Source organism: Cornus florida, unplaced genomic scaffold (assembly GCF_030987335.1).
Source record: "Cornus florida cultivar Cherokee Brave unplaced genomic scaffold, ASM3098733v1 CherokeeBrave_3.0.0_Hap2_Chr10, whole genome shotgun sequence".
Lineage (NCBI taxonomy): Eukaryota > Viridiplantae > Streptophyta > Magnoliopsida > Cornales > Cornaceae > Cornus > Cornus florida.
In genome coordinates this window covers 72,756,566-72,773,821 of record NW_026775580.1, presented here as the reverse complement: position 1 = coordinate 72,773,821, position 17,256 = coordinate 72,756,566, and the positions used below count along the sequence as shown (strand labels likewise).

At 33.5% G+C, this 17,256-nt stretch overlaps 1 protein-coding gene across 2 annotated transcripts; it reads right to left on the bottom strand.

Annotated features, from left to right (window-relative positions):
• Window positions 1-1,890: 1,890 nt before the first annotated feature.
• Window positions 1,891-7,681, bottom strand: LOC132278995 (uncharacterized). Of its 2 annotated transcripts, XM_059780912.1 has the most exons (5): window positions 7,255-7,681; window positions 4,236-4,370; window positions 3,265-3,392; window positions 2,549-3,129; window positions 1,891-2,471 (listed from the first exon to the last, which is right to left on the bottom strand). In XM_059780912.1, the coding sequence occupies exons 2-5, from the start codon at window positions 4,279-4,281 to the stop codon at window positions 2,201-2,203; spliced, it is 1,026 nt and encodes a 341-aa protein (XP_059636895.1). In that variant the 5' UTR covers window positions 4,282-4,370; window positions 7,255-7,681; the 3' UTR covers window positions 1,891-2,200. The 2 variants fall into 2 exon arrangements, with proteins under 2 accessions (XP_059636895.1, XP_059636894.1); XM_059780911.1 differs by having other exon boundaries at window positions 2,549-3,392.
• Between the last annotated feature and the right edge of the window lie 9,575 nt (window positions 7,682-17,256).

Sequence of the window (17,256 nt, the reverse complement as noted above, 5' to 3'; positions counted from 1 at the left end):
TCTCCCTTCTCCCTTCTCCCAATCTAACAAATGGATTAGATATATTTTGCTGCAGTATTTTGTTGAACTCTTGCTTTTTCACTCTCCTCTTCCTGTATATTGTTGTTGCATATGTTTCCTTTAATTTTTTTGGTTGTTACTTCTTGTTCCACATCCAAGCAAGTAGATTATGAATTTATTTATTTTTTGTATTTTGTTAATGACATGTAAACCTTTTGTTTCACATTCAAACAAGTAGATTAGATTTTATTTATTCATTTATTTTTGTTAAATGTCATTGGTGAATGAAATTTGGGAATTTGTTTTTGTTCTAGGTTGATTACACAATGTTCTTCCCTAGTCAATTTTTTAGAGATTTGCAATGTGACATGGCTTGCAAGTGGGCAAACTCGGGTGAGTTTGGGAGTCTAAAATGGTTTGCAAACCCAAACTGGCATATTGATTTTAGTTGGTTGACTGCAAGCTGTGTTATTTTTTCAGTCTACATTTTTTTCAACCATAATTGGAGGTAAAGAGAAGTTTCTTTTTTTGTATAACCATCAAGTGACATCCCAACCATGTTTAAAGGACAACCGGTTGATTAAGTGCAATTAAGCCAACATAAAATATAAAGACACAACTGGTGTAATAAGTCAAAACTCCATTCTAATCTAAGAAGCACAAGCACGGGCTATGGACCTGGTACGCTGACACAAGCGGAGATACAATTAATGGAAATGTAAAATTTTATTTATATATTGACCAAGACAAATTTAAAATTTTAATTAATTTATAAGTTTTATATTAAAGTTATTTAAGTTAGAAGATGAAGCTATTTGAATATTAAAAATATATATTATATTATATGTCATATTACTTTTCTATCTTGTTATTATAATATCTTTTCGTTCATTACATACTGTTTCAATTTTTTTTTTTTTAAAAAAGATGTTCCACACTTTGATGTTTATTCAAATTGAAAATTTTGAACAATCTATAGCACTGTTATTGAATCATATGTATACAAGTAACCTGTGTGATACTTATTGTTGGGACATAAGTATAGATATGTCACATTTTTTGTTGGACATGTAGTTAAAAATTGTATCTAATTTTATAATTTTATATTTTAAAATGAGTTAAATGTCTACATTGGACACTATATCTTCTCATAAGAGCCCTCGTGTCATCCCTTCAAAGGCTCTGACTTCAGAAATATAAGTTTCTTCAAATAAAAAAGTAGTAAAGACCAGTTCCTTAACCTTCAAAGGCTCTGACTTCAGAAATATAAGTTTCTTCAAATAAAAAAGTAGTAAAGACCAGTTCCTTAAGTTTCAAAAAACTCGAGTAACGTAAGTTCATTTAACGAAGCTTATTATATAATTTTTGTTTTTTATTCTTTATTCTTATATGGCCCGTTTAAAGTCCGCAGCTCGGCCCGTTTAAAGTCTACAGCCCGTCACCAAAGCCCAAGGGTCGTGCTTGGGATTCTTGAAACACTTTTAGGCCCGGACCGGCCCATAAAACCATATCTCTATATGGTTGTGGTTTGTGTACAACACACCATTCAAGATCCTACTATGAATTTCTATTCAACTTCCACGGCAAATCACTGGTATAATTTTGAGTGGTTTGACTCGTTGGGCATCTTTGTTCTCCAAATACTGCTTTTGTTCACCACTTTATGACTTGTTCCATTGTTCAGTCAACTATTTAGCAACTGCATTGATTTTCCTGCCCATCAATCTTTTACCGTGTGTAAAATGATTTTTTGTTTTCTTTAAATTCACGAAGTGACTTCATCAAAAAAGAATTTTAAATCGTTTTGGATCATTTCCCAAGAGTAATTGTTCAATGGTGACCAAAAACACACCTGCTAGCTGCTCTACCATCTTCTAACAAACCACAAACTAAAGAAAAACTCGAAAGCCAAAATTGTTCAACGATCACCAAAGAACTTTACAACTGTTACCTTTACCTTAGCCACAAATGCTTTACAAAAAACTCTACTACTTTTGCCCCAAGGTGGTTGTTTATGGAAAACTCCAAAGCAAAAATTGTTCAATGATCACCAAAGAACTTCACAACCGTTACCTTAGCCACAAATGCTTTACAAAAACTCTACTACTTTTGCCCCAAGGTGGTTTATGGAAACTGCTTTTGCATCATCCAAGACAAACACAACTGTTACCTTAGCCACAAATGCTTTACAAAAACTACTCTACTTCTGCCCCAAGGTAGTTCGTGACAGAAACGCTGTTCGTCGGTGAGACTTTGTTCGTCGGTGAGACTTTTTTCGTGGAAGAAACTTTGTTCTGAAATAATTGCGTCTCCGATCAGCCCTCGCTCTCTTACAAACTTCAGACCACTCATAAATTCTATCATCCCGGGTCTCACCTGTAATATAATCCGCTACACGATTCCCTTGACGAAGAACAAAGTCGACTTTTGGATCAAGGTATGGAAACAAGCTCATCATATCTTTAATGTCTCTGCAAAATTTGATAAATTACATAATAATTAATAAAAATCAAATCAACAAATTAAACCCAATTAGAAGAACATGTACCTGAAGGTAATTGGCCAGCCAGAATCATCAGGGTGTCGGCCCGAATTCAAGCCATAAGCCAGCTCTGCGTTATCGATCTGCAATATCGATTTTTTCCAACGCAAACCGCTATCATAAGAGTTGGCCAAACCATGATATATGCCACAACCCTCCACCTGCATCGGAGTGAGTACCCCAGTCAATTTGCCACAGTGTATTGGTCCCACATTGTGGAAACTATCCCTCCACACTCCACCCCATGCCACCTTCTTAGAAGAAACCACGGCGCCATCGCTACAGTACTTTAGTACACCTGGAGGCGGCGGCTCATATCTGACAGTCGATGCCGGATAAGCAAGCAAAGTATCACTGGAAGCTGCAACAACATGAATATTAGACCTGCTTATATGGTCTAAAATATCCAATCTGGTCCTTTCATCCGCAGAAAAGAACCACCTGCTAATATCCGGCACGGACATATATCTCTTTGAATCAATAAGCTCTCCAAAATAGAGCATATCCTCATAGCACCCACGGATATATCTTCCTCCATCACGGACGAGTTTCATCAAGCCATTTTCAAAGAATATTCTTCTGAGATACTGTACTTTACCACAACATAAGTTGGTTTTAAATCGCAACAAAAAATACTGTACTTTACCACAACATAAATTAGTTTTAAATCGCAACAATACCACAACATAAATTAATTCTGAGACACTGTATTTAAAACTTACCATTGGGTCCATGTAGTAGAACTCTTTATACGGTCCCCCCCATCTATCTATGAAGTAACCAACTTCCATATAAGGGTTGTTTTGGTGATGAGGTGTTGCTCTGAAGAATGCACTTTCTACACCAAAACCTGTAATATCAATCATGATTCTTGCAGTATAAATCAGCCCGAAAAGAAGAATACAAACACCAAAACATAGTTTGACTTTGGATGTGCTTAAAATTATCCACAATAAAACTTACACCAAACTGCCAATTATGATCATAAAGAAAAACAATGAAATCTAAATAGCAATGGACTACCGACTAACAATCCCGATACCTCCTTAAAATCCCTTTCAGCAATTCCCTACGTTTTGTCACGGCACAAAACGCAGGGCTGCCCTACAAGTTGGTGGGTGAAGTTAAGAAAGTACATGCTCATGCAAGTAAGGACAATTCACAACAAGAGTCCAAGTTACCCCTATCTAGCATAATAGGTCAACATGGCACCTTACAAGTTACAACATGGAAGGAACTAGTTTTTCCAAGTAACATTTTACGTGACCTTTAGCTAGCCACAACATTTTCCAAAATATTTTTTCAAGATAAAAGTCTTCCAAAACATTTAAAGTATGTGTGAGACCCCTTTGGTGTGTGTTCTTGTTGGCTGAGAAATGTAGCCTAGTAATGCATGAGATGCACATGACACATGTCCTTTAGGTTTATCAGATGGCTGCCACCTATCTCATAAGCAACTTTGACTAAATCACACGAACCTCCCACATAAATTTTATAACAGAGCAACTACATGAATATAAGTGACAGAAATATACCACATAAATTTTATAATAAAAAATTTTAAGTAATTAAAATGCAATTGATCCACTAAATATGAAAGAAATGATCTAGCAGAAACTGACGGTGTTACAGATTATCAGAGAGAAACTACATAACAAATACGTATACAAGATCCAATTAGATATATAATTACCAATAATAGGATGCTTAATTCTCAGCTCTTTCTCATGAGCGAACATAGAGGAGATTGTTCTGGTCTTATCAAATCCGAGGACGAAGGGCCTTCGTTGAGAATAAGGACAACCACCATGATTAGCTCTGTGATATCCTACAGAAGAAGACAACCCAAGAATTATACTCATTCAATTGTAAACAAATTCATCCCATTTGATTTTCATGCAAGCATTGGTGTGAAAGAAAAACAGATAATGTCATAGCAGGGGAAGGTCCCAACTCAGCAAATTGCAACCAGTTGGAACCAAAGTGCAACCGGCTGGAATTGCTCAGCCCAGAAAAATTCACACGTTTTCTGCATTCTCTTGCAAATCATCACTTCAGACATGCTCATGCAAGTAAGAACAATTCACAACAAGAGTCCATTATAATTCTTTACCCCTATCAAGCATGGGTGACCCCTTATTACATGGAAGTAACTAGTTTTTCCAAATGACATTGTACATAATGTTTAGCTAGCCCACAACATTTTACATAACCTTTAGCTAGCCACAACATTTTACATAACCTTTAGCTAGCCACAACATTTTACATAACCTTTAGCTAACCACAACATTTTCAAGGATTAAGAGACTCTTCCTGGCAATAAAATATGCGTATTCACAAGGACCCAGCATTTTGTGTTCTTTCCAAACCATACAAGCTCCACATCAATCATTTCATTCCATTATACATATGATAGCAGCTTCACGTAAGCAGAAAGGGACGCATATAAGCAGCCACTAACAATCTAATCACAAGACAACAAGTTCTAAATTTTAATGCACACAAGGAAACAATCACGTATGAGCAATTAAATGGATTAGAAGCGCCATTAAACACTATAAGCACAAAACATTTGCATGCTCCAAAAATATTTTGCACAAGTGCCATAATGCTAAAGAATAAACCAACCATTAGAATCTGATTTTCAAGCCAAATCAGTCGATAAAAACATTTAAACAGCCTCCATTAAGCACAAAACATTTGCATGCTCCAAAAAAATTTTGCACAAGTGCCATAATGCTAAAGAATAAACCAACCTTTAGAATCTGATTTTCAAGCCAAATCAGTAAATAAAAACATTTGAACGGCCTCCATCTCATCCCCTTTCAATGGAGCCGTTTTTTGTTTTCTTATGATAAGAATATGTTAGAGCCCATTCAAAAAGGGAACGCATCTTGAGAACTACACAAAGTCCGAGGCCAAAGAAAAGGACCTAAGGGCCCAAGGAACCAAAATCAACAAACTCCTTTATAGCTTTAGTATTTCTCCCCATCCCCAACTAAAAAGAGAACTAAAAATAAGATATTTCAAAGCCCCAATGGAAGATTCTTCCCCGTCAAAAGATCTTCTATTCCGCTCCTTCCAAACGCACTACCAAACATAAAAGGGGGGAGACCTCCAAAAATCACGGGCGTGGGCTCCCGCAAACCAGCCTCTCCAGAAATCAATCAAGCCCCTCGAGGACCAAGGCATAACCCACTGGATGCCCAACAAACCATAGATAAAGGCTCCAACAGTATTTGGGCTGGCAGAAAAAAAAAATAATAATAAATAATAAATAATAAAAAAATAAAAAAGGGAGGCTCCACCTCATCCCCCTTTCAATGGAGCCTTTTGTCAAACGTTTGCAAGGCATTCCTAGTAACCAGGCTGTCCACTCCCCCTTCGAATCAGCGTGTTAACCAAATGTCCCCTGCTGTCCACTCCCCCTTCGGATCAGCAATAAAACCGAGTGTTCCAGGCTGTCCACTCTGCTTCAGATCAGCGCGGACCCACTCGTATCATAGCAAATCATGTGGCTCACTCCCCCTTCGAACCAAGCTTAACCCCACCATCAACATCCACGTATACAACTTCCTATTCAAGCATATAATCCTCTGATAACAGACTGGAAACCATTTTTTAATCCAAAATTAAGATATGTGCCAAGAGGTTTTTAACAATTTCTTCAATCAGCCATAAATACAAAAAATTCATAGCACAATCTATTTATATGCTTGCCAACATACAAAAATAATAAGATGCAAACATCCTTGCAATATTCCTAAAACAATGTCATGGGAAAACCAGGCATTTACTCGTATAATTTTTTAAATTCTGACCACACCACATATATGTATAGATATTATATTTGGCAAGAGATCATAGAAAACTCTCTAATTTAACATATAAAGTAGGTCCTAGATGGTAAGATCACTGTACTAAAAAGTCTAAAATCATGGAACGAGGAATGGAAAACAAGGGGCATACAATAAGAGTTTATAAAATTGCTGAAATGCAACATGCTAAAAATGGTAAGCTTCTCATTGACACAGAGAATGTTAAAAATGTATAGTTATACAAATATCACATAAATACAAGAACGATCTATCAATAACAAGGTACAGTAAACATATACACATCACATAAATACAAGAACAAATACCAGAATGATCTATCAAGGTACTTACCGTATACATATACACAGAGATTATCTAAATCTCCCAATAAAATGAAAATCAATAGCAATGGACTATTTAGATGTGTGATTGTAGAGATTAGATGCAACTACCAGGGACCATCCTCGGTGAAATGAAGGGAAGATGACGATGAGAAGACTTCCAAACGTATGAAGCAAGCAACCTCATAACTCCCTCCCGCTTAAAAATCTGGTTGAAACCCTAGGTCTCCTCACCGTAACAATATGAATGAAACCCTACCCCAACTTTTGAAGAGAAATACCAAACGAATACATACTGTTTGTTTGGGGGTTTAATAGTAGCGCTGGGAGTGAACGAATTCATACTGTTTGTTTGGGGGTTTAATAGTAGTGCTGGGAGTGAGGTGATCCTGTTCGGGGTTTAGTAGTGCTGGGAAGTAATAGGATGTTAACCTGTTCGGGGTTTAGTAGTGCTGAGCATTATGATACTTATTGGGGGGTTTAGTAGTAGGATGAGATAGTGTTTGGGTACCACATGATCAAACACAACGTGCGTTTAAAAGTTAAAACTAACCTTTGATTTCGATTCTCTCGGATTGATCTCCAGTCCCTTCTAATCTGTGCCTCTGATAAATGACCCATCATGGTTATATCTTTGTTGGTATCTGTCTTTGGAGCCCAATTGGTATCTTAATATTGAAATCGGAAAAAATTTAATTACTAAATTTTCTCCGATTTCAATTCTAAGGGACCAATTGTATGCAACGTACCATTCCAAATCACCACAACCGAACATCTTCAATAGAATTTTTTTTTTTGAAGTGTAGAGGTTTGATTTGAGTCTTACAAAATCTGATAACAAAAACAAAAATAAAAACTGATCAAACCTTAAGATTTCTCTCGAAATGGAGTCAAAATGAAATGGTTTGTGAAAATATAAATAAGAAAATCTAAGATTCTCTAATAGAGAGATGAAATTAACTCAAATCTTTTGCCGTAAATGATATTGTGTAAACCTATATATATATATATATATAATATATATATATATATATTATAGAAAGGAAAAACCATCGATACCAACGATATAGACTCAAATCTCCAAACCAGTGATGTGGTGGAGAAAGATGGTGATTAAGCGAGAATCAGAAACCTAATAAGATGCAAATAAAAGATGAGAAGATGTGTGTGAGAGAGGATAAGTTTCTGGGTGTCGAAGAGATATGGTCCAAAGCGGAGTTAATAGAGGAAAGGTCTCCCACCAAAACTAACGTGCGACAAAAATAATAATAAATTAATTAATTGTTATATTATTAAAAATTGGAAATTACTGTACAAAATAAGTAAGTCTTCTTTCTATTTTTAAAAATTTATTGTATCTAATATGGGTAAAGATTAAATAACATAACTAAGAATTTATTTTTTTTTGAGAAAGGGTTTTATCAAAATTATAAGGGAGAGAATATTTCTTTTTTTAAATTATTTAACATTTCTAATTAATATTTTTTTATAGGAGAGAATATTTCTATTTTTAAATTATTTAACAGTTCTAATTAATATATTTTTATAAAAAAAATTTTAGATTGCAAAATATCTATATATATATATATTAAATATTTATTACCTAAAAAAATATCTATATATATTAGATATTTATTACCTAAATTTACACCCCAAAAAAATAATATTTTTTATAAAAAAAATTTATACACTGCAAAATATCTATATATATATATATATTAAATATTTATTATCTAAATTTACACCCAAAAAATACAAATATATATATATAGAGCTATATATATATATATATATTAAATATTTATTACCTAAATTTACACCCAAAAAAATCCAAATATATATATATATATAGAGCTATAACTATAAATCATAGTTATTATTATTTTAAAAAATAAAATAAACCTAATTGTGAGTCAAAGGAGAGCCCAGCCGATAGACCCTAAGGTTCGATAAGGTCGCCTAGGGTTCTCAGTACTGGGTAACCTAAAAGAGTAGATACAGCTGGCAACTTAAACCATATTTATGTCTCGATCTACTCAGAGTACTTCATATTCCTTAGATCTTATACATCCACCCAACCTAAATCTAACATTTTACTGCTAAGGAAAAAAAAAAAATGGTTAAAAAAGCAAAACAAAACAAAAAAAACTTAAAGAAAATTTTCTGCTAATAAGAGATGGTCTGACGTTGAATTGTAGAAAAATAATAATTATAAAAAATGCAAAAACAAAGATCAAATAAAGATTGTGAGCAGACTGAGAAGAAAACTTTAGGAAAAGAGAGAAAGTGAAAGAAGTGTTGAAGAGATGGAGTTTCAAAAATCAGCATACCTTAGTTCATTGGGGGGGGGGGGGGGGGGGGGGGGAGAAACAAGAAAGGAAACACAGAGAGAGAGAGTGAAAGAGAGTAGATCTGCACATTCAAAATGAGAGATGGGTTTTGTTTGAGGAGAGAGAGAGAGAGAGAGAGATGGTTTTGTTTGGGGAGAGAGAGAGAGAAAGTACATTGGTGCAAAGTACAAGATAAAAAAGTGTTCTGTGGTGGTTGTCAGATGTATGTATTGGGTGGAACAAGCTAAATTTGGGTCGATGTTGGATATGGGCCTGCCCACTTGGAAATCGGGTTCGGACCTGCACAAACTTATGTCAAATCCCGTTTTGAATCTATTTTAATTCAATGATAAAACTTGGGTGTTGGTTTGGATGAAGCTACAAATAGGGTGATTGAATAACTTATTAAGATAATTAATTTCTTAAGAATTTATTTGTAATTTATAAAATGTCTTTATTTTTTTTTTTAAGAGTAATTTAATCTAAAACTAATTCAAAATCTTATTAAATTTTTTGTGTAAAAATTATTTATATGAGTAACTCAAATTCATCTCAATTTTTAATACAAAATTTAAATTCAAGTTGCAAGTCGAAATTTAAAATTAAAAGGATGGGTTGGGTTGGGTTGGATTGGATTCAAATTGAGTAGTTAGAATTAAATTGAATTTGAGTTTAATATTTTATATAATAGGTTTAAACTCGCTCAACCCATCCAAATTGTAGCCCAACAAAAAAAGTGTGCAAGTATATTCTTGTCAATGTAAAAAAATAACTTTGGCATATTTAAGGAGCGTGGTGGAAGGGGTTTGAATGCCCAAAAAAAAAAAAAAAATGTGTGTGCAAATATATTCTTGCACTGTTAACATTATTAAACATAGACAATCACCTTCTAGGATCATGAAGCAAACTTGTGAGTTCTATGATTATATGCCGTGGAGCATATGATTTAGTCCAATCAAAATTTTCTAACCAGAAACAAGTGAATCAATCAAAAAAAATTGTTTATAGCTTTATTTTAATATGAATTTTGATTTAGTTGAACCACCAAATGACTTGTTAATTAAATTGGGAAAGAAAAAAAAATAATGTTCAACACTTGGGCCTATTTGGTTATGCGGCAGTTTTTATTTATTTTTTATTTTTTCTATGTTTTCATTTTTGTGAAAATGACAAGTTTTGAAAAGTTGTGCAGTCATTCCTGTCAAAATTAAATATATTTGTAAAGTTAGTTGAATTTTTAAAAAAATGAAATATATTTGATAAATTTAAAAAAAAAAAAAAATTGACTCTTTTATTTACTATTCAAGTATAATTAAAACATAATAAGATAAGAATAATGATTGTCTTAGGCCGCATAAGAAGGAACCTCCTCCTTATGATGAGATGGTCCAATAAAATATTAACAAGTGTTTAACTTTTTTTTATAAAAAAATAATAATAATAATGATTACAGGCAATAGAAACTGATCATTCCCTCTTTCTCTCTCATGCAGCTATATATAGCGATATATATTACTTCTTTATTTTGAATCATTCCCATATTACTTCTGTATTTTGAATCATTCCCTTCTTTTTCTCTCATGCCCATTGATCGATTCAAATTATAAATCAATCAATGATACTGAAATCCAGAAAGAGAAAGATAGAGAGAGAATATAACTTTATTTGATTTTAAATTTGATCTCACTATTTTAGGCAATTATCTTAATTTAGGACAAGTTGAGACATACAGAAAATATACGTGTATATATATATATACACACACACACATAGACATGTGTAGATGTATATTTACACTGAGAGATGGACACTTATTTTCTTCTTCTATTTATAGTGGTGGCTTTGTCATCGTAGGAAGAGCCGATCAAATATCCTATGGATACTTCTTGAAGTTTTTATTGTCTGTAATTATCATTTTTTTTTCTTTTAAAACTTAAACACCTGTTGATATTTTAATGGACTACCTCATCATAAGGAGGAGGTTCCTTCTTATGCGGCCTAAGGCAAACATTGTTCATAAGATAATACTCTTAATTTTACTATTTGTGTATAATAAAATATATTTTTTAATTTTACCTACTATTTGAGTATAATTGAAAATTAATAAAATAATATTTTATTTACCATTCGAGTATAATTGAAAATTAATAAAATAATAAATTAACATTTTTAATTTTACTTTTCGAGTATAATAAAATATATTTTTAATTTATTTACTATTTGAGTAAAATTAAAAAATAAGAAAATAATATTTTATTAACTATTTGAGTATAATTGAAAATTAATAAATAACATTTCTGTAATTTTGAAAAATAATAAAATAGTATTTCTCTAATTGTGAAAAATAATAAAATAACATTTCTCTAATTCTCATTTTGAAAAATAATAAAATAACAGTATTTCAAAACCAAAATTGTACCAAAACAACCATTTTGGTATAGGAGTGTTTTGGGTAGAAATCGAAATCATGTTTGGTAATGAAAATTTATTTTGGGAAATTCGGAACTAGAAACATGAAAACGTGTTTGGTAACATCTTGCGTTTTAAGAAATTAGAAAACAAAACATGTTTGGCATGTCATTTTGTTGGCAAAATTTCTGAATCAATAACATGAAAAGGCTATTTTGTTTATGTTTTTAAAAATTATATATAATATTAATATAATAATTAGTTATATATTTTATAGTACAAGTTATATGTTTTGATGCCTATGCTCCGCCCACCTTTGTTGGCTTGCTCTCCTCATCTACTCCATTTCCCATCTTCTTCCAGCGATAACCAATCTGTTAACAAGAAAAATGGACATTAATATGCATTTAATGGACCGTAAATAGAATACAGTGAACTCTAATACTTAGGCTCTAAATCAAATAATACGCTACGCGGAAGTCGAAATACAATAAAAACTCCTAGAGATACTTGAACCGGAGTGCTTTGATACCAACTGTGATACCCTCGAATTTTCGCATACAGGTTGGCCAAGCCCACATCCAAAAACACGGGGATATAAAAACAATCAATAATAAACAAACATAAAATACAAGAGGAATATAATAAAATATATAATAATGCTGAAAGAAAAACTAAATAATAAATAATTATCCTCTGATATCAATACTCTAAATAAATCCAATAAACCATAAACCTTCAAAGTATAAAATAACATAAATCTAAGATAATATCCTATATCGATGATACGGAAGAGTAAAGATGAACGATCTCCAATCTGTACGAACAACTCTAAGACTGGTACTACCGAGGACCTGAAAAATAAATAGTGGATCAGACCCACAAACAAGTTCTCTCTCTACTACGACCCGATCAGATAACTGACAATCAATACATCCCTACATATATTCGCACTAAGACTCTCACTGGACAATAAGGCAGTGTCAACCAGATAGTGGGTATGTCATGGAAAAATTGCACACGAGGTTGAGGTGGTCTAGAGTCCCCTTCTACCAGGGTACACACGTTTCCTATATCCAGCTACCCATCTAAACCGACAATATTTGCCTCAGTCCTAACCAATGATCCCGATACTTCATGCTCGTATCATGGCTCATATATATATATATACACATACATCATCAATAAATAGATCCATATCTAACAATGGCACAACTAGAGTGTCTTGATTTATTAGTCAGTCCACCTACACATCAATCCAACAAAACCATATCTAACAATGGTATAAAATATCAAAAAGCCTAATTATTAGTTATCTTAATAATCTCATCACATACAGGAATAAATCTCATCATAACTACATTTAACAATGGTACAACAATTATAAATCATAATAGTTAAATCTAGAACAATAAATATGATAGAAGCATGATTAAAATCATAATACCATTTACTCATATCTAATCATGGTAAAACAAATAATTACAACCATGTATCATGCTTGTAAATCATAAATATAACAACAACAATGAATATAATCATGAATAAGATTAAAACATTGAATTACACAATTTAAATATTATAAAGATTAATTAAAACCTATTAGTGAACTTAATCTTTCCCGTCCAATAACAAATTTCAAGAATATAATACAATTTATATATTTTAAACCCATGTCACTGTCCACAACCCTTATAAACATGTTCGGAATTAATTATAGTCAAATAATGGTTATTCAGAACATTTTTGAAACAAACATGTTCCCAGAGCTCGAGCATAAACCCCCTATGTGCTCAAGTATAACCCCTAGTGCTCGAGCACTGTGCGTCAGAACAGTGTTGTGCTCAAGCACAACCCTTTATGCTCAAGCACAAAGTCGCAAATCAGTTTTGGCAGATTCATTTTTGGCCTATAAATCCATCGTTTGGGGTCCTAAAACATGATTTTTAAGTCTCATGTGATCACCAATGATATAGACAACGAAAATACACAAGATTCAACAATTTAAAACAAGTTTTATACATTAAATCAAAGAACCCATCAATTTGAAAAATAAATACATATAAACATGAGATAGTTAATTTCAATTCATGCATATCAATTAATAGTCCAATTAATTTTCTGATTTAAACCGTAAAGTATAGCATGTGATGGAGATACTATAGATTCAAAGGGGAAGAAATAGATAAATAACTTTCCTTGTGATTTTCGGATTGAAAATCAACTATACAAACTCTCCGGTCTTCTTCTCTAATTCCGGCAACCTTCAAGCTATCTCTGGTCACCTTCTTCTTTCTCCTCTGTGATACCCCCGGATTCCCGACTGCGGGTTGGCCAGGCCCACACCCGAATACCCGATGATATCAAAAATAAAATCGGCAATAAACGAACACAGAGTACAAAAGAATAAAGAAGAATAAATAAAATGCTGACAGGAAACTAAAATGATAATCTAATAATAAACCTCAAAATATATTTTCATTAATTAATAAACTCTTCTGATACAACTGATCCTTCAAAATATAACTCGGGAATCCATACTGGGTGGACCCCTATAAAATCCAAATTAAACAAATGACAGTAATAACTGTCTAAATCAGGAAACTAAATCATAAAAGAACTCCTATGTAGCATTAGAAGAATGAAGTAGACTGATTCCTACTCAACACGAACAACCTCTACTCTTGACGAACACCTGAAAAATAATGGTGGGTCAGGCCCACAAACAAATTCTACTCTACTACAGTCTAAGCAGAGATCCGATACACGTATACATCCTAGTCAATCCAAAAGTAACTAGTAGTCCGTATATATATACACACACTAAAGGAATCTCACTAGATTATAAGGTTGTCTCAACCTGAATAATAGGCAACATGCAAAACGCACATATAGTGAGCATGAGTACCTAGACCTACCAGGGTACACAACTACACTATATCTAGCTACACATCCCTGGCGATATACGCGCCCTAACCACTGTTCCTGAGACTCAAACTCATATCATGGTACCATACTTATATATATATATATATATATATATATATATAATCTAGTAACTATCCTATCCAGTATAAAGAAATCTTCCATAAGTCATTCAACTTATTCAGCTGATCTGACTTGAATATAAGTAGGACTTAACATTTTAGTTAATCTATTCCCTTTTTATAATAAATTAATCATCCATAAGTCATTCAACTTGTTCAGCTGACCTGACTTGAATATAAGTAGGACTTAACATTTTAGTTAATACATTCCCTTATATAAAATAGGTAGGACTTCACTGATAAGTTAATCCGTTCCTAGAATGTCACCGTCCCATACCGGTGTATTAAACCACACAATCCAACAATTGATGTGTAATACCCCTAATTTTAAAAGTATATTCCTGGTATCTAATGGTATTTAATTTATTATTTAAGTGCATTTTATTTGATTATGTGTCATTATTTTTTTTATTAGGTGCTTAATTGTTTTCTTTTGTGGTGATTTAATTTATTTAAATGATATTTATTTTTAGTTATTTGATTGAAATTACTTGTTAGTGTTTTAATTATTTAATTGGTATTAATGGTTTAAGTGTAATTGGTTTAGTTATTTGATTGGAATTACTTGTTAGTGTTTTAATTATTTAATTGGCATTAATGGTTTAAGTGTAATTGGTTTAATTATTTTATGTGTGTCTTATTTTATGTGTATCTTATTTGGTTTAATTGGGTTTACTAATTATTATTTTGTTCAATTAGATTATTTGTTAAGTATTTAATGGTGAATAGGGTAATTAGGTAAATACATCTAACTAGGGTTTTAATTACAGTATAAATTAGGGTTTTATATTATAGCCGTCGTAGGTTTCTACGTTAATTGAATGGGCCGGTTAGGATTGTGAGTTGGACTTAAATGAACCTAGGGTTTAGGAAAGCTCTATAAGTATAAGGTAGACGTCTGTGTAGGGTTTTTTTTTAAACAAAGCACACGTTTTGTGGAAGTGGAGAAGGAAAAACGCAGTTTTTCACATTCTGCCAAGGTTTGATCAAAGCTCCGATCCCGCTTCGTCCGTGGTCCGATCGAGCTAAATTTTGGAAAAGAGGTTCACGACTCAGTGACGCACAATCTGAACGGTGGAGATCAGAGTTTGACCTCGGGAACAGTGATTCGTACTCGTGAACAGTAACTGGGTCGAACAGGTTTTTTTCCATTCTGCCCAGATTTCATAAAACATCCGATCCCGTTTCGTCCGTGGTCCGATCGAGCTGAATTTTGGAGGAGAGGTTCAAGACTCAGTGACGCACAATCTGAACGGTGGAGATCAGAGTTTGACCTCAGGAACAGTGATTCGTACTCGTGAACAGTAACTGGGTCGCACAGGTTTTTTCCATTCTGCCCAGATTTCATCAAACATCCGATCCCGTTTCGTCCGGGGTCCGATCGAGCTGAAATTTGGAGGATAGGTTCATGACTCAATGTCGCACAATCTGAATGGTGGAGATCAGATTTTGAGTTCGAGAATAGTGTTTCGTACCCGTGAACAGTAACCGGGTTTTGGAACTCGCCGGGATTTGTTTTAAGAAGACGACGTTGAAACTTTGAACAAAAGTTTCTGAGGCAAGATTCTATCCTTACTCTTTCCCTTAGGCTTCATACTCTTTGCACTCTTAAATGATTTCAGGATTAATGAAGATTAAACCAAACTAAAATGATATCTGTTTTGCTATGAAACTGGTAGTTACAGTAATGTTGTATGCTTGTTCAACCTAAACTAAGCATGTTTGTGGATGTATTGTGGTTCTGTGGTTCACGTTTTTCCTTACCACTGCTAGTATAAATTATTGGAAGGATGGGTCTAGATGATAGCTATCTTAACTTCTGTAATAGCAACTGTTGGAACTTAAATACTTGGAGGATTTGAGTTTAACACTAGATCGGTTTTGTGGAACACTATAATTTGAGCATGTCTACATACATACTGTGAATATTGTTTTGATGCTTACATTATCACAGTTAGTATCAACTGTGGAGGTTAGGATTTTGTGATACATACCCTACATATCTGTATGTCATTTGTAAGGTGTTAAATGGAAGTTTTAATTAATTCTGTCTTTATATCAGACTAAAGGGAACAACTTAAATTGGGCATGTATATGTTGTTGTTGTGACCCTATTTATCAATACTTATTTTATCACTGCTAACATTGAATGTTAGATGTTGGAATTTAGTTGATATATACTTGATTTATTGGTATTATTGACTACTGGAGGATTGGAAAGTAGGCACCGGTATGGGACGGTGGCATACAAAGGATGGGTTTGGTTTTTAAAACAATACCATTACCCACCTACTTAGAATAAGGATGGGATTAACTAAAAGTTAAGTCCCGTGGATTTGTATTGTCATGGCAACTACTTGTTGAGCGGCAATACCAGGGATTTTGGATGGATTTTATATATGTACTGTTATGGTGCCTCGGTATGAGCTTGAGCCTCAGGACCGATGGCTAGGGAGCGTATATGCATCGGGATGTGTATCTGGCTACGATGGTTGGAGGTGTACCCTATTTAGGTATAGGTACATATGCCCACTTCGTGTGCGTTTTAGCATGTTACCTCTATTCAGGTTGAGACCGGCTTGTAGTCCAGTGAGAGTCCTTTAGTGTGACTATATATATATTTACGGACTATTGGTTATTGTTGAATTGTTTAGGATGTACATGCGTATCGGGCCTCTGTTTGGATTGTAGTAGTATAGAACTTGCGCGTGGGCCTGACCCACTTCTATTTTTCAGGTACACGACAGTTCCAGGCTTAGATGTGTTCGT

Coding starts and splice junctions, on each gene's coding strand:
- LOC132278995 (XM_059780911.1), bottom strand. CDS start 4,281: ATGTTCGCTCATGAGAAAGAGCTGAGAATTAAGCATCCTATTATTG. Junction 3,393..4,235: donor AATTAAGCATCCTATTATTG/GTAATTATATAT, acceptor TTGATATTACAG/GTTTTGGTGTAGAAAGTGCA. Junction 2,472..2,548: donor GGCTGGCCAATTACCTTCAG/GTACATGTTCTT, acceptor CAAATTTTGCAG/AGACATTAAAGATATGATGA.